The sequence below is a fragment of the Loxodonta africana genome, chromosome 21, assembly GCF_030014295.1.
Source record: "Loxodonta africana isolate mLoxAfr1 chromosome 21, mLoxAfr1.hap2, whole genome shotgun sequence".
Classification (NCBI taxonomy): domain Eukaryota; kingdom Metazoa; phylum Chordata; class Mammalia; order Proboscidea; family Elephantidae; genus Loxodonta; species Loxodonta africana.
In genome coordinates this window covers 17651730-17670667 of record NC_087362.1, presented here as the reverse complement: position 1 = coordinate 17670667, position 18938 = coordinate 17651730, and the positions used below count along the sequence as shown (strand labels likewise).

The following is an 18938-nucleotide window of genomic DNA, read 5'->3' as shown; positions in this document are numbered from 1 at the left end:
TTAAGTTCATTTGCTCTTAAGAGTTCAGAGCCCAGCCATGTATCTTTGAAGTGATGGCTTTTATTGAACTCCTGTTGTTGTTAGTTGCCGCTGAGTCCATTCCAACTCTTGGCAACGCTGTGTGTGCAGAGTAGAATGGTTCCATAGGCTTTTCTAGGCTGTGATCTTTTGCATGCAGTTCTTCAGGCCTTTCTTCTGAGATGCCTCTGGGTGGGTCTGAACCGCCAACCTTTCGGTTAGCAGTCCAGCACTTAACCCTTTGTGCCACTCAGGGACTCAACTCCTTAACTCTAATACACCACAAATATGCATACATACACCTATTTTATGATCCTAGCACAGTTGAGTAATTACCTATAATATGAGCTGTAATGCCCCAGTTAAATGACTGAGATCACATCTCTCTCTGCCAGCAATATCCTGTTTCCAATCTAGGACAAGGACACTGAGACATTTTTTTAGCTTTCAGTCCCTTTCTAGATTCCTCTTGAGACAAAGATCATAATTATTTCATGGATTAAGGTAATACGAATGCCAGGTAGGCCCCCTCTCAGGTGTGTTATGGTAAAATGAAAATGTAACCTTGGTTTTTCTATTACCAGACCGCAAAGCAAGTCTTTGGAAGCCAAAACACACACACACTTCCAAAAACCATAAAGTTGGAGGAGCTGAGATTCTGCCCCTGGAGATTCTGTTCCTCTGTATTTTCTGTATTAAAGGCTGACACACTCATTCCTTTCCGGAAACTCAGGCTCCAAATATTTCTTCTCAGCCTCGGCTTGACCATTAACTATTGAAAAAAAAAAATTTTTTTTTCTGCATGGTCTACTACCACACGCAGCCCTGAGAACAATGAAGTTGACGCCAATTCCATTTTGGGGGTCTTCCCACATGAGCTTTTGACCAGGGCTCAGAAGACTCTCCACAGGCCCCATCCAGCCAGGAGAGCGTGAGAACACTCTGTTCTGCGTGCCACCATTCACCTCGGTCTATAGACACCTCATCCCGTGACTCCTCCTGGAAGAGTCCTGAGTTTAGCCGTCAGGAAGTTAAAGAAATGAAAACACCCACGACAACTGTCACAGGAAACCTTCAGGGCTGCCCAAATGCAGGAGGTATATGAGGGCTCTTCCTGTGTGTTTTAAACTATAATTGAGTGGGAATATCAAAGTTGTGCGCTGAGTTTTCATCACACTGTATCACTTCAGCACAAATGAACATCTGAAATGTCAGTGGCTGAGACCAAGTCAGCTCTCCCACAAGCAACGGTTTTGGAGGAAATAAAAGAGGCAGGGCATTCTGGTTTAACCACGACCTTCTGGATATAATATGGAAGATCACGTGTCAAATGTTCACCTAACACTCCCCATGCTCGTCCTCACTTCTTGGGCCTTGCCCGGATCGTACCCCCCATGCCCTTCCTCTCTCTTCCCCTCCCTCTCCCGTCCTGTAAGGTGGTCACACCTGAAGGCTTTAGGCTAAAACACTAACACACGCAGTCTGAGAAGGGCGCTGCATTTCTACTGGAGACTGGAGATGGTCCGGAAACCTGCCGCGGTCTTCCCCAAGAAACCCCAGGCACGATCATCTCACGTGCAAATCTCCCTCACACAAACAGGACCCCTGTGGTGACAACCTCTCCTTTACAAAGAGAAAAGCTAGCAGATGTCCTTTCTTAGCTGTACCCCAGTGTATGTGCCATGCTGCACAACAAAGCTGACGTTTTTAGAAGGGCGATCTGCTTTTACCTTGTACACTCAGTCAACAAATATTCTGGAATAAGTTGTCTACGTTTCAGACCCCATGCTAGACTTTGAGAACACAAAGATGAGTGACACATGATCCGGGGCTGCATAAAACTTCCCGCCCAAAGAGGAAGCCCGACTCCAAGAGAGGGTGACAGTAACATGTGGCAGATGTGACGGGATGGGATGTGGCAGTGGGGTGTGCAGGACAGAGTGGGAGGACTTCTTAGACAAGGGCAGTGCTAAGCCAGGTCGAGTAGGGAGGTGCAGGTGGTGGGAGAGGAATGGGAGTCAAGAGAAAGGCACTTTAAGGCCAGAGAGGGAAGTTGGAAGGGAGGGAGCATATGAGCAAAGGGGAACACCCTGTGTGTGGCGGAAGGAAACCAAGAAGGCTTGAATGGAGTCAGGGCTTGAGAAGAGTGTAGGGCCAGATTACAGGCAGCCCTCCAAATATTCAAGAGCTTCACACTCATCCTGTGGGAGAACTGGAGCCCCACTAATATAGAATTTCAACTTATATGACTTTTCTTTTGACGGATTTGCCATATTTCATTTCTCAGAGGTGCCAGGCTCACTCCTGCCTCAGGACCTTCCCATAAACTTCCTCTCTGCCTGCCTGGAAAGCTCCCCCACCCTATCACATTCCACGTCCCCCACCCAGCACATTCTTAACCCAGTTAAGACACCTCACTCCCTGAGAAAGTCTTCTCTGATCCTTGACTGAATCGGTGGAGAAGAACTCAAAGTCCAGAAGCAGATGCCAGTGAATCTGAGAGTTTAAAAAATGAGGGCAAAGGTTTTCAGAAGTTTTTCTCTCCAGTGATACAGCTCCAGAGCTTTCCTTCCTGCCAGCCTTCTCCGGGATGAGCCATAGCCTTGGTCCCACCCCAGGAAGGTGGCTACCTTGTACCACTGTGTTCACCATGGGGGCAGGGCACATGGCACAGCACAACGTGTCATTTCAGTGGACAGCGTCAGGCAGACCATCTAGCAATTAGAGAAGTAGATCAACAGTATCATCTGATTTCAGGTAAACTGTAAATACCAAGGAATTCTGTGCTACAGGGTCTCTTGGGACTCAATGGAGACCCCCTATATAGATCAGAACTACTGCTCATACAAATGGCATCTGACCCAATTACCGCTGTGTTGAAATGGGTAGCATCAGTAATTCTGGAACTGAAGGGCCACAAGGAAAAGTGAGAGCAAAGCCTTAAAGATGCTGTAATTATAGCTTTTCTCCAAACACCCTGTCTACTGAAATCCTAAATCTTGCCAGCTTTTCCTGACGATTACAGAGCATTAAAAATTAACATTATACTTAAATACTAAGCTCTGAGAATTTCCCTCAATTTACTTAGAAGAAAAGGATTTCTTTTTCCTTAGAGACATCTTTCTGTGAACGTGTGTTTCCAAACAAGCTGATGGTTTGTCTATGTCCCCAGTGAGCATTAAAAAAAGATTAAAACTCTACTGGAGAAACCCTGAGAGTATGGCTCCTGGACATCCTTTCAACTCAGTACTGAAATCACTCCTGAGATTCACCCTTCAGCCAAAGATCAGACAGGCCCATAAAACAAAACAAGACTAAAGGGGCACGCCAGCCCTGGGGCAAGGATGAGAAGGTAGGAGGGGACAGGAAAGCTGATAATGGGGAACCCAAGGTCCAGAAGGGGAGAGTGTTGACATGTCACGGGGTTGGCAACCAATGTCACAAAACAATGTGTATTAACTGTTTAATGAGAAACTAATTTATTCTATAAACCTTCATCTAAAGCACACGAAAAAATTAAAACTCTATTCACAACCCTCTTTACTTTCGGTTCTTAATTTCACACACCCATGCTTTCCAAACAAAGTTCACTCTACAAGAATTTTGTTTTCTTGAAACCTACCTAAATAAAACTTTTCAGGTGGCAAGAATGCCAGTAAATGCTAATACAAACATAAATGAAATACAACATTTACTTGAATGAGTAACACACCGAACGGGCGTTCTTCAAATAAGAACAAAACGTGTGCGTGTGTTTGTTCGTGTCTATAAATGTGGTGCATATTTTCCAATATGTGAAATATAGGCTACAGAAAGAAAGGATCCATGCCTTTTTATAAAACATAATTCAAAAATGAATTCACCACTGCATGTCTGCACCTGTTACGGAGCTTCCGTAGCAGATGACGGCTCTCTGAAGCCACCCAAGGAGCCAGGTTATGAACGCCGCAGGCTGCAAGGGCAAAGCTTCTGGTGCCACATTCCACCCCGCTCCCTGCTCCACTCGCCCCAACCCTCCCGGACACATCTTCTCAGAGTACTAAAAAAAAAAAAATTTTTTTTTTTTTTTTCAGAGTACTAGGGCCTCTCTAATAAGCTATTTCCTATATCATGGGGAGCAAAGGTGGCCTGGGATAACACAGGCTTAGCTCAGCTTTCAGATCAGGAAGGGCGGTGGGAGGGCTTTGCTGTTCAGATTCTGCAGTTACGCTCTGCTTGCAGGTATTAAATAGAATCTGAAAAGAACCCGCTGTCTTTTTATTTCGTAGCAAATAGGAAACATCTGACCCTTCGGCTAATGTAACCTGGTAATCTTAACTTTAAAGAAACTGCCACGCATGGAATTCCACGCTGGCTAGCAGTAGTCTTTTCTGAGCATAGCTACAGATGGTCTTCCAAGACAGGACCACTCTACACCCGATTCATGTAAATAACTTCCATTTTGGGAATCTCAGCTCTTATCTGAGATGGATCTGAAAAAGGTCTTTCCACTGCTAAGGCTGAAGCTATCTGGCCTCACATTCAGCATTTGGAACATAACTCATTAAAAAACACTATAAACAGTCAGCTTACACTGACTCATGATATGGCTCAATTTAGAAAACGAGCCTAAATATCATACATTAGGAGCCCTGGTGGTGTAGTGGTTAAGAGCTTGGCTGCTAACCAAAAGGTCAGCAGTTCAAATCCACCAGCTGCTCCTTGAAAACCCTATGTGGCAGTTTTACTCTGTCTTATAGCGTCACTATGAGCCAGAACCAACTAGATGGCACCTAACAACAATAACTTCATATATTAAACCACTTTTATGGGAAAATACATTATGGGTTCAAACAACTGACTCAAAAAGCTACTTTGGAATGATTCTTTGGTGAGCTGAGGAGCGCTCCTTCGGGTCAGACCAACGTGTCTCGACCTTGGCACCACTGTGATTATGGGCTGCATACTTCTTTGTAGTGGTGGGCTGTCCTGTGCACTGCACGATGTCTAGCAGCATCCCTGGCCTCTAGAACCACTGGATGCCAGTAGCACACAGCTCCTCCCCACAGGCTGGAACAACGAAAAACACTCCAGACTTTGCCAGATGTCTCCTGAAAGGAAAATAGGTCCCGGTTGAAAACCACTGGGTTAGGCAGAGGCAAAGTTCATTCTGTACATACTTTGTAATTTCCACAGACAGTGCTTTCTTCAGAGGTAGAAGCACACTGGACACCAACAGGCCTTCTGTACCCAGAAGTGATGTGCTGAGAAAGGGAAGACTGCTGACTGACGAGAGCATTCTAAACTTGCTGTTATAGTAGTCACAACACCACTGGGAAATTTCAAATAACATTTAAAGGATATATCCTTTAAATATGTATCTTTTAAATAATGCATAGTGCTGCCATGAACTGGAATCAATTTGATGGCAATGAGTTGGTTTTGGTTTTTTGTGTGTGTATATATGTACACACACATACACACATATATATATACATATTTGGGTTTTATATATATATTAAAAAAAAAAAACCCACTGCCATCGAGTCAAGTCCGACTCATAGAGACCCTATAGGACAGAGTAGAGTTGCCCCATAGAGTTTCCAAGGAGCACCTGGTGGATTTGAACTGCCGACCTCTTGGTTAGCAGCTGTAGCACTTAACCACTACACCACCAGGGTTTCCATATACCTATATAGGTATATATATAAACACACACACACACACACACACACACACACACACACTGTATTTTTATGCAAATAGCGTATGCTTTCTACGTTTGCCAACTGAGCCCCCCCCATGTATCTTCCTAAGCACCACTATGTTAATTTTTTTTTTTTTTAACAGCAACGCATGCAAAAAAAAATTGGCATAGCAGTGCTTACAAAAATACCTCAGGGGGAGGGCTCTGTTGGCAATATTTGCAGAAAAATATGATGTGTACTTATTGAGTTTTTAAAAGGTTGAGAAATTGAGATAAACAGTAAAATACTACCTCCTTCTTTTATACAACATAGTGCATTATACAGGGATTTACATATTTGGAATCTATTATTGTGAGAATATAGTTCAATATTAACAATAACAACAATAATAGCAGTTGCCATTCACTGAGAGGTTGGTATGTTCCAGGTATGTTCCAGGTACTATGCTAAGCATTTAATATACAATACTTTATGCATTGGAGCCCTGGTGATGCCGTAGGTAAGAGTTAAGGCTGCTAACCAAAAGGTCAGCAGTTTGAATCCACCAGCTGCTCCTTGGAAACCCTATAGGGCAGCTCTACTCTGTCCTATAGGGTCACTATGAGTCAGAATCGACTCGATGGCAATGAGTTCAATGAGTTAACAGGTTACTTTATTCATTACTCACAACCCCACCTAGTAGTAAAAAAAGGATTATCCCCATTTACAGGTAAGAAAATGATGTCTCAGAAAAGTTAAGAAGCTGGCTCAAAGATGGCTATAGTGAGATTCTTTCGAATTTCCAATAATACATTCATAATTACATAAGTTTTGTTTAATGCCTTTTGATGAACTGATTTTTTAATCTCAAATATTTAATGTACTAAAAGCGTACTCGGTACAGTATCTTCACAGGTTAATATGCTACTTCACACTGATCTCAGAGGTAAAGGATAACCTACACTCAATGCTGTGGAAACTGATCTCCTTATAGATGATGTACTAGGCATGGAGATGACACACTATGGTTTTAAAACTTGGCTGCCATAGCTTCTTGTTGTCCCTCACAGAAGCAGTTAAAAGGCATTTCACAAACTATCCAGAGAATTTAGCAAACTTAGAGAAAAAACCATAAAGCAATGTAAACTAAATGCAAAATTTATAACAATGAATTCCACAAAACTCGAGTAGATGTGGTGACAATCGTGAACTTTGTATAATTCACTTAGCTTCTCTGTGTTTGGTGACAGGAGCATGGAAAACTGGAATTCACAGAACAATTCAAGAGCTAACTGTAAACATTTTCAAACTCAGTCTTCAACAAGCCAGAAGTGTTTCCAAGGGCCCATATCAGCTGACTTTCTTGAAATGCTTGCTACTTATCATCGGATAGAGGTGCTAACGTGCATTTAAATGGTTTGAAACCAGAGTAGGAAGCCACAGCAAACACATACTGGGTAATTAGTGCCTGAAATAACTGGGACTTTCTCATAATACTTTCTGGCAACTATATACATGTAACCCTGGTGGCACAGTGGTTAAGAGCTACAGCTGCTAACCAAAAGGTCGGCACTTCAAATTCACCAGGCGTTTTTGGGTTCCTTGGAAACCCTATGAGGCAGCTCTACTCTGTCCTATAGGGTTGCTATGAGTCGGAATCGACTCCATGGCAACAGGTTTATATACATGTCTACACACCTCTAACAAACTGAAAACAGTAAATTTCATGGCTATATGTGGTTATTGATGTTCTTTGAATTCTGGGTTAGTTCTGTAATAGTTAGTGGGATACCTCAAACATGTCCTTTGGTGAATTACCACCCCCTCTCCCCGCCAAAAAAGTCTTCCCCTAGAAATAGATTGCACATTAGCCTCTTCTGGCCATGTGGAATTGAAGTGACAAGCACTGGGGAAGCAAAGCAAACCAGCAGCTACTGCTCCTGCCAATGACAGGAAATAACCCCATTCTTTCTAGGACCAGCGGGGCTGGCATGAATAATAGCTATCTCACTTTTTCAGCCTGAACGAGAAATGAAATTGTTCCTTTCCAAGCTAATCACAAACTGAATGGTAGTAGTCTCCTTCCAGAGTAACTCACGAGATAACTGGGAATGTATACACTGTCTAGCCATGTATACACTGTATATATGATCTAACTTTGAGGTTGATGGTTACAGTGACTTTCCATCTAAGAATTCCTCCCTCATTCACCCAGTCTAGGTTAGATGTTCCTCAACATTTTTTGCCTGCTGATTGTCATAAACTGTGTTTCCTTATCTGTCTTTGCCATTCGATCATAGGCACAGACCCTTCTTGTTTGCCTTTATATCCACTGGCAACCACCAAAGTGCTTGTCTCAACAGGTTGTCAATAAATATCTGTAGAGCAAATAAGTATATCTGAAAAGGGAACTATTTGGTTTAAGCCACTCAACAAACATTTAAAGAGCACCTGCTATGTCTCAGACACACTGTACTAAGCACTGGAGAGACAGGAGTGAACAAGAAGAACAAGTTCCCTATCCTTAGCATCCAATGAGGAAGGCAGGCACTAATCCGAGACAACACAGGTATTTACTTCTGTGCTAAGTGTTCAATGGGAGGAGATACCACTGGGAACCATCCTAGTCTGGAGGGCATGTGGTCCCAGAAGGCTTCTCCCAGGAAAGGGAGGTTATGGCAAGACCTGAAGGATAAGGAGATGCTAGTCAGGCATAGTGTTCAATGGGAGGAGACACCACTGGGAACCATCCTAGTCTGGAGGGCATGTGGTCACAGAAGGCTTCTCCCAGGAAAGGGCGGTTACAGCAAGACCTGAAGGATAAGGAGATGCTAGTCAGGCATATTGTTCTTAGTTGCGGTTGAGTTGACTCTGACTCATGGTGACCCCATGTGTGCAGAGAACCACTCTATGGGGTCACTATGAGTCGGAATCGACTTGACAGCAACACGGGTATGGGGTTTTACAGTGTTCTCAAGCCTGTGGCCTTTGAAAGCAGATCGCCAGACCTTCTTCCAAGGCACCTCTGAGTGGTTTCAAACATCCAGCCTTTGGCTAGTAGTCAAGTGCTTAAGCATGTGTGCTACTCAGGGACTTAAATACCAGCTCAGCCCACTCTGGCTATGGAATATCCTTTTCAGTTTTCTCTCCTGTATATGTGAGGATTAATAATACCTAACTATCATTCTTACTATAAGGATTAGAAATAATACATGTAACTTGGTATAGGGGCTTAGGAAATGGCAGTGGTTATTGAAAATTATAGCAATGTTGTTAGTTTGGTCTTAAAAGTAGTTCCAGCCTCTCCTGGTAAGAGATATCAATATACTTTTTTTCATCCTGTATTCGATCACCTCCTTGTTGAGTTATACATTAAACACCACTACATTAAAACTTCTAGCCTATCTTCCTGAAAATGGAAGTTTGTGTCCATGGTTATAATATGGGCATTCCCTATCAGAAATGAAGAAGGCTAGCCTAGGGCTTCTCCAAAAGGCCATTCCAGCACTAAAATTCTTGTTTTTGCTGTTTTCCATGTCTTGCTTAGCTGTTAGGTACAGTGCTCTGTATACTATCCCATGGTAATTATCCCCTGAAATTACTATTATTATACTGAACTGGAACATCCAGTACTAATATCATGAGTTCTTTTTAAAATCTAAAGTACATCTTCAGAGATTTTAAAATAGCTAATTGATTCATCAGCAAGGCTGCTGGCTACAAATGCGATGGAGTCCTGAGTTCTAAGGGAACAGCTCTCTGTGCCAAAGGCTTCTGACTGACTGGCTGTCATCTAACTTAACGACCTCAATAGACAGATGAAGAGGGCAAGGTCCAAATTGTACTCGCCAAGATTAAGCCGACAGTTATAATGCATTTTTCAGTTAAGACAGCACATGTATCTCTTTGAAGCAGTAAGGCACTACACTTTGGGACAATACTCAAAATGCTCAGGCCCCAGCACTACGCTGTTCCCATGGTTTTCCTACTCTCTAAGACTCAAGGATTCAGGGCCCCAGCCCTGACTTTTTAATACCCAGGGATAACCTTGGCTTCAGGGTCCATGTGAAAGTAGATTCAGGCCTGGAGTCCGCGTTCACCTCAGTTGTGACCCTGACATCCCTAGCAGTGGCCCAGCCCTGCTGAAGACCTGAGGAGGTGCAGGGGCCTGACCTGAGTGTGTATACGTTGCCATGGTTACTACCCACCCTTTACGAGTGTGATGTCACTTCCTCTTGACTTGGAGTCGGGGAAGAAGGAGCTATAGGAATGGAAACCAGTTGTGGGCTAGGGGTGGTGTGCCCTTATTCTTCTATTGTCTGTAGTAAAGGTTCTAGTTGTAACTCTGTGACTTAGTAACAGCAGAACCTTGGGCAAATTTCAGCAAAAGAGGGATTTGGACTACATTTTCTCTAAGGTTCCTTCTAATCTAAAAATTGTACAGTACCATAATTGTACTTTGTAGGGAAAGAGTTTCCCTCTAATAGGTTAGCATGAATAATATATAATATTTTGACTACAGGGAAGAAGTAGCCCGGTTACAACCAAAAGCCTACACAAGTGACAACACTACAGTAAAACCCCACATAGAAGTTAGACTCCTAGCAGCCTTGGCCACTAGAAGCACAGCTGTGAGCCAGAAGTGTGTAATGGCCTTAACACTCCATTCACTTAGCTCCCAAGGAGACACAAGGCGTTAGCCTCTATTCCCTTCCCGAGCAATTAAGATAAAATGAGGAAAAGAGATGAAAAATGTGGGTTTTCCTGGAGCAGAAACTCTTCTGGGGATCATTCATAGGCTAAAGGGTTGTGGAAGGGGAGAACAATATGAATGAAAAGGCGATAGAAACTCATAACCTGCTACCTCAGGACAATGGTCTTGTTATTCCCCCATCTCCAATTCCGTACTTCACCACACATTAAGTGCTTAGGAAAGTACATTAGCTCCTTCAGACCACAATCAGATCAGGCTTGGGTTTCCAGACAATCACTTCTCACATCTAAAACAAGAAATGTGTTCAGTGGTAGGTACCGATTCATGATGGCCCAGTCCTCTCTGCAGCTGGAGTCTTTCCTGAAGTAAGCTAGGCGCTTTACACTTTTTGGCCAGGAGGTCACTGCCTAACACCAGCAACTCACTCACTGAAAACCAAGCATTCTATTGCCACGTGTTATTTCTTGGCACTGCCTCCTCCTCCTCCCTTCCTGGCCTCAGCTACAGTAGTCGGGGAACTTCAGTCAGGTCTCCAGGGGTACAGAAGCATCCCGACTGAGAACTTCCACAGAGACTTTTAAGAAGTGTGGCCTTTAAATCCGTAGTCAATGAATTCAACTGACATTTAACTATAAACAATTCCTTATTCAAGCTATTTCCATTAAGTAAAACAAAACCCCTTTGTAGCTGGTACATACACTTAGTCAAAGCCCATTTTACATTTGTCCCCATAACGGTTTGTACACATACCACAAAATTTTAAGACATAATGTTCGATCTTTGTCTTCTGAGCCCAATGAGTAAAAAAAAAAAAAAAAGGTTGAATTCATTATTGAGTCCTTAAAGATATATATTCCTCTCTCCTGCCTTAGAAAATCAAGACAAAAAGAGATCTTTAAAACTGAGAAGGATAAGAACAACTAGCATTAAGGGTGCCTAGTGAAAGATGCTGGCTCCAAAGGCCACAGTTATATTTTACAACATTTGATACAATTTTAAAGCCTACCTCCTCCTCTCTCCTTCTCATCCTCTTCTCCTTTCAGCAGCTTGCCAACGGAATTGTACCACTTGAATTGTGGGCCAGGGATGCCATAAACACTACAATTAATCAAGGCACTGTTCCCTTCCTTGACTATCACATGGTCCACTGTAGCAAGGATTATGGGTACAGATCCCAAGACCACATCAGTGCCATTTAAAGTGCTGTTGGTCACATTCTTAGCAGTTGCTAGAGTGGATACTAGGATTAAAAAGGGCACAGAAGGTAAAAAGCACACAGTCAGATGGCTCTTCAGTCGATCCATCTTCTTTGCTTTCTCTGTAAGGCAATAGAGATGGTTTGCCAACGGAATCTTCTATTAGACAACAGACTGTTCAGGGGCCATGGGACAAACCTGTCCTGGATTCGCAGAGTTGGTACTTGATTAAGAACCTGTTAAAAAACAAAAACATACAGCCAGATAAATATTAGCAATCACACTTTAAAGATGTTATTTATAAAATCTTAGCAGTTTAGCAAAAATACAAACCTAAGTAATTTTAAAACAAAGAACAAATTCAGCAGTTCCAAGCATTAAGTTACATTTCTCACAGAAATCATAATTATATAATTTTCTGATTTTTAATAATTGAAACATACAGTTCTTTACAGGAAAAAATATATTTCTTTCTTACATTAAATGTGTTTCACATTTCTTAGTGGAGTTCAAAAACCAATCCGGGCTCCCTTCGTTTCATATTACAAGGTCTTTTTTTCATCCCATCACCTGTCTTCATGTGGAATGACCTGATTGTTCACCTGGGAAGTTCCCTAACCTCTTCCAATAAGCGTGACTTCCAGTGTATTTCAGGGGTCACAGCTTGGGCTCTGCTGGCATTTAGAAGAGCTCCACCAGAGTCAGGCTGGCATTCTCCTAAATCCCCATTTTGGCTTCCAGGGTGCTCCTTCCTCCATCTCGCACAATAACCCATGGTCCTTTTGGGTTCACCATCATCTCTCTCTCTGCTCTGTGCTACTGTTACCTATCAATGCTTGATCACTCACTGAATTACCTGGTTTCAATCTTCATCTGCCTCTCTGAGGCTGGGGAACATCAAGATTGCATGTGGTGACCTTACAGGTGACTGCACTTCTGTGTTCAAATACCTAACCTTCACCTAGCCCTCCATACTCCATGTCATCCTCTAATCCTACAGCCACACCTAGCCCTTTTACCTCTCGAAATTCTAAATTCTGAAGTTCTACATAAACCATCTTTAACTGCAACCTACCATTCTTCCACATCTCTCACTTCCCTTATTCGGCCTTTCTGGGCTTTCCAGCCCTTCTGTTTCTCTTAGTCTCTGTCTGCCTCTCTTTCCAAACCCTATCTGCATGCTTCACTGCTACTTAGTCTGGGCCCAATCCCCAACATCCTTGCCCCTTGTTTTTCTGCCACAATTACTCTGCCAGTCTATAACCTTGATCAAGTTGATCATTTGTTGTCCTGGCTCCTATACCCTGGAGGCTGGAGCACCAAGCTCTTAACCACTGCACCACCAGGGTTTCTACTAAGAGAATCACATAACCATGTAATTATTGCTGAAATACATAAATGATCTCTAACCCTAGCCTAGCCCTCAGTGACATCTGGCAATCTGTGTATCAGGGCTCTGATGGTTCAGTATGGTCTTTCTATAATGCCTCTACACATCTTCAACTTTCTAATCAAGAACCGTAGCCCATTGTAGTCCCCTCTTTCTCAAAAACAGACCTTTCTCCTTCAGGCTTGCAGGCATGAATTCCTTCTATACTTCTTCCCACTTTTTTGGAAAGCTTACTCTATCCTATTCTAACTTTTTCATCGGCCATTTACTCCTCAAAATACTACATTCTGTATTTTGCCTACTCTTTAATGAAACTCTTGCTTAGGTCACCAATGAGTGACTTCTAGTTGTCAAGTTTTTACTCCTCCTCTTACCAAGTCTCTGTGACAGTCGCCATTAACTGGCATGTCTCAAAGCTCTCTCTTTCCATGGCTTCCATATTTGCTCCTACCCTCCCCTTTGCTCTCATTACTCTTTACTAGTTCCTCCTCTTCTTCCCCCTCCTTAAATGTGAGTTAACCCCTCGAGTTCCATCACAACCCTCTTCTCTTTTCATCCACAAGCTCTGCCTAACGTTCCATTCTGATGCCTTGGATTACCACCTGTTATGGATTGAACTGTGTCCCTCCAAAATATGTGTTGTAAATCCTAACCTCTATGCCTGTTATAGAGGTTAGGATTATAACTGTTTATATAGGATTATAAATGGTTATAATCCCATTTGGGAATGGGCTGTCTTTGTTATGTTAATGAAAAGGATTAATCTAGGGTATATCTTAAGTCAATCTCTTTTGAGATATTAACAAACAATTAAGCAAGTGAGAAGGCAGGTAAGATAGATGGCAAGACATGGAGATCTCCAAAGAACCAGGGAGCAGAAGCTGAAGAGACAAGGACCTTCCTCCAGAGCCAATAGAGAGAGAAAGCTTTCCCCTAGAGCTGGTGCATGGAATTTGTACTTCTAGCCTCCTAAACGGTGAGAAAATAAATCTGTGCATTAAAGCCATCCATTTGTAGCATTTCTGTTACAGCAGCACTGGATAACCGAGACACCACCTATAACATAATAACTCCCATCAATGTCTTTAGCTCTTTCCTAAGTTTCAGACTGATGTTACCAACTTCCTACTGGACATCCTTCCTGGATGTTCTGCTGGTGATTCACATTTAACACTCCAAAAACAAACCCGTTATCTTGTCTATTAAACATGCAACATTTCCTGAACCCTTTACTTCAGTTCAGGGCACACTGTCTACCCAGGTATGCATGGGTATAGTCCTCAATTCAACAATTTCCCTCATCCCCCTTAGAATGTCATCTTAGGGTTAGCTGCCATGGAAATATCAAGTAGAAAATAACATATATGAACACAGAGCAGGGGAGAAAGGTAAGGAATGAGGACAGGAACTGGAAAGTCATCTACATAGATGGGCACTAAATGAAACCACCTGGGCTGCTGGTGGTGGTGACGTGTTTGAAGCCTGTGGCCAGAGGAGAAAAGAGGGCCCAACTTGGCAAAGGAGGAGGAACCAATAAAGGAAACTCAAGAAGAAGCCACCGATGAAGTAGAAGAGAAACTAGATATGTGGCAAGTCAAAGAAGCAAAGAGAAAGGAGTTTTTCTTAAGAACTGAAGGAGATAAGAGATCCAGAGAAGGCTTAATTTATTTTTAATTAGATATTAGAGGTTGTTTGTATATTGATAGGAATATTCCAAACACGAAGGGAACCTGATGAGGCAGGAGAGCAAGGAGTCACTGTAGGACAGAAATTCTGCTGGTGAAAGAATTGGGAGTTGGTTGACCTTTGTGGAATCAAAAATACCCCATCTACTCCACCAGATTTAGCCCAGCACAACTAGATGGTGCCCGGCTACCACCACTGACTGCTCTGACAGGGATCACAATAGAGGGTAGAGCTGGAGAAAAATGCAGAACAAAATTCTAACTCACAAAAAAAGACCAGACTTGCTGGCCTGATAGAGACTGGAGAAGCCCCCCTGCCACCCCCACTGGGAATATGGTCTCCAGACACCCTTTTAGCTCAGTAATGAAGTCGCTCCTGAGGTTAACCCTTAAGCCAAAAGTCAGACAGGCCCATAAAACAAAATGCAATTAAAGGGGCACACCAGTCCAGGGGCAAAGACAAGAAGGCAGAAGGGGACAGGAAAGCTGGTAATAGGGAGCCCAAGGTAGAGAAGGGTAGAGTGTCAACATGTCATGGGGTTGGTAACCAATGTCATAAAATAATATATACTAACTGTTTAATAAGAATCTAGTCTGTTCTGCAAACTTCATCTAAAGTACAAAAAAAAAAAGTTAATGCCAGCTCAAAAAAATATTTAAAATTTCTTAAAAAAAACAAACAAACCGTATCCACTATAACAAAAGAGAAAGTAGAAAATACTCTTCACATGCTGGCAGACTGAGGGCTTTAGAAGCAGACTTTGTGGTTCTTTGGAGTTCACTCACTTGCTGGTCTCATCCCTTGCTGCTCCCCATGTAGTCTGACCTCCAGCTACTCCTCAACCCCCACACAAGTCATGCTTTTTAATGAATATGTTACTCTGCATGGGCTTCTCTCTTGGCTAGAATACTGTTCCTCATTTTTTTTTTTTTTATCCTAGTGAACATCTCATTCTTTAAGACGTGACTCAATCACCTCTTCTGTTAAGCCTTCCTTGACTGCTCCCTTTCCTCTCAGGTAGATTCAGGTGCTCCCTGCTGTGTTCCTATTGTGCTTCCTACGGGCCTCCACAAGAGTACATATCACACTCCAATGCCATCATTGGAGCCCTGATGGCACAGTAGTTAAGAGCTACAGTGGACTATGGCTACTAACCAAAAGGTCACCAGTTCAAATCCACCAGCTGCTCCTTGGAAACCCTATGGGACAGTTCTACTCTGTCTGATAGGGTCACTAAGAGTCAGAATCAACTCGACAGCAATGGTGTGTATGTGTGTGTGTGTGTGTGTGTGTGTGTTTAAATACCTTAATTTACTTATAAGTTGTTTACTCCACTGGTCCATGAGCTTGTTGAGGGAAAGAACTGTGCTCATTTACCTTTGTATCTGCGGTGTCTAGAGTTGACCCGTTAGATGCTCAGTGGATTGTCTGCTGAATGATTGAGGCTCTCTCCAAAGGCAGAGATTATGACAAATTAGTGTAACGTTATATATTTATTTAGTGGGAAAGAAAAGAGTTTTCTTAGTGTCATAGACTTCCATACTCCTCTCTGCAATCGAGTGCTTTCCTGCCTCTAGTAAGGCCAGTGCATTACTCAGCAAGCAGAAATCATGTGGCTAAGGGAGACAGCCCTGGCTGCAACGGCATGACAGATAACCTGCTATGACTTTGTGAATGTTTTTCTTTACTTGGCAAAATGTGTGGTTTCCTTTTAATGGAGTAGATATAGAGCTGATACATTCAATACAGAATAGTGGTTAAGGACATGGACTCAGGTTTTAGACAGACTGGGCCAGGATTCTGGATCTAACCACCTTTGCTGGCTATGTGTTCTTGGTCAAGCATTTACCAAATACAGGACAATCACAAGGAGCCATGATCTACTGTCTATAAGCACTTGCACACTGCCCTGCTTGAGAAATGATATCAGCGAAGTATAAAATATCTTTTACTGAAATTATGCCTCTTGAGTCTGTTTTGATTTTAAATTATATCATATAAAACATATAACTTGTGTTTGGTTCTGTTCAATATCTTATTGAATGTTATCCCGCCACCAGAAGCAATTACAAATGATTTTCAGCACTGAGTATCTCTGCAGGGACTCAAGTCTGAGAACGCATGAAAAGGCGTATGTTGCAGAGTATCCTGAAGGAAAGAACTGGGGTCACTCCTCTTTGACTCCCTCATGCCTAGGCCAGAGCAGACACCTGGTTACCCTGGGGGAGAATCAGAGGCAGGACAAAATGAGAGGTAGGTTCTAATAAATATGTACAGTAAATACACTGTAAGTTTTTTTCATCATTTGGGAAAATTATGAAAAAATTCCATTATGCAACAAATGGAAGATCAAGCTGAGTCTTAAAATGCTTACTCCAAGAGCGCTTTTCAGACAAAGGTCAGACACATTGGTTTTCCACTTTCAAACTCACTGTGTTAGCAAAATAAAGAGAAGGGATACTGCCGTTCTGTTATACACGGGGAAAAAGATTGAAGTTGTCAAGGATTTCATTTTATCTGGATTCACAATCAACACCGTGGAAGCAGTAGTCAAGAAATCAAAAGATGCATTGCATTGGGCAAATCTGCTGCAAAAGACCTCTTTAAAGCATTGAAAAGCAAAGATGTCACCTTGAAGACTAAGGTGCACCTGACCCAAGCCATGGTGTTTTCAGTCGCCTCATATGCATGTGAAAGCTGGATGATGAGTACAGAATACTGAAGAAGAACTGACACCTTTGAATTGTGGTGTCGGCGAAGAATATTGAATATACCATGGCCTACCACAAGAACGAACAAATGTGTCTTAGAAGAAGTAGAACCAGAATGCTCCTTAGAAGCAAGGATGGTGAGACTATGTCTCACATACTTTGGACATGTTGTCAGGAGGGATCAGTCCCTGGAGAAGGACATCAAGCTTGGTAAAGTTGAGGGTCAGTGAAAAAGAGGAAGACCATTGATGAGATGGATTGACATGGTGGCTGCAACAATGGGCTCAAGCATAGCAACAATTGTGAGGGTGGCGCAGGACCAGGCAGGTTTCATTCTGTTGTACATAGGGTTGCCGTGAGTTGGAACCCGCTCCATGGCACCTAACAACATTTTATCTAATAATGTCAGTAGGTGCTTTGGGCTAGAAACACAGTAACCATTCTGAAACAGCGACTAGTTCCCTTAGCGACCTTAAGATGTACAGAGGCAGGAATTCTCATGTTAATGCTGGATTTTCTATTAGCAAACAGATTTCCACACCCATTCTCACTTCCATCCTTTCTCATTTTTGATAAGTTATGAAGGTACAGAAAACAATGCATAATTTACAGGCTGTAATGGTTTTTACTCTAAAATTATGAAAAAGATTTTTTTTAAATAAAGCAGAGAATTGATGAAAAGTAAATGAACTCACAGTTTTTAAGTAAGAATTCACTGTATCTCAGACCATGCCCTTTCAGTTTATGTTTTAAAAAAAAAGAATTTAGTATGTGCCAGGCATCCAAAAAAAAAAAAAAAAAAATTCACTGCCGTCGAGTCAATTCCTACTCATAGCTACCCTGTAAGACAGAGCAGAACTGTCCCATAGAGTTTCCAAGGAGCGCCTGGCAGATATGAACTGCCGGCCCTTTGGTTAGCAGCTGTAGCACTTAACCACTATGCCACCAGGGTGCCAGGCATAGGGCATACTAAAAAGCTCAGTAAGTCATAGGCACCATCCACTTACACTTTAGTTGGGGAGAGAGATATAAGGTCAATATATGCTCAGGGTATGATGGGCTTGGGGTGGGTAGGTAGAAGGGGTACTGGCCAGTCTGCGTGACAGTCAATATCTGCTGACTGCCTATACTCAGTATCCACCCTCCCCTCCATCTTCCCTTCCTGCAAGGACCTAGGCTGAGAGTCCAACTGGTCAGAGATTCCAGCCCTTCTAAGCTTCCCATGGCACTTACAGCTGATACCACTCTCCACTCTTCCCTGCTATATCAAAACCAAACCAAACGAAACCCAGTGCCGTCGAGTCGATTCCAACTCATACCAACCCTATAGCACAGAGTAGAACTGCCCCATAGAGTTTCCAAGGACCACCTGGTGGATTCGAACTGCCGACCCTTTGGTTAGCAGCTGTAGCACTTAACCACTACGCCACGAGGGTTTCCCCTGCTATATCATCTTGTATTTTTCTCAGTTTTGTGTTGAGGAAATTTCTTCTCAATCACAAAGAGAGCTCCTTGATGGCAGGGACTCTGGCATATAGTTCTGGAGGGTCTTCTTAA

At 42.7% G+C, this 18938-nt stretch overlaps 1 protein-coding gene across 1 annotated transcript in view; it reads right to left on the bottom strand.

Moving 5' to 3' along the window:
* Positions 1–18938, bottom strand: part of MFAP3L (microfibril associated protein 3 like) — a 53352-nt gene that overhangs the window by 8938 nt on the left and 25476 nt on the right. The window contains exon 3 of the mRNA XM_064273576.1: positions 11405–11830. Coding sequence (XP_064129646.1) covers positions 11405–11702 — 298 coding nt within the window. The 5' untranslated portion in view covers positions 11703–11830. The remainder of the gene's footprint in view (positions 1–11404; positions 11831–18938) is intronic.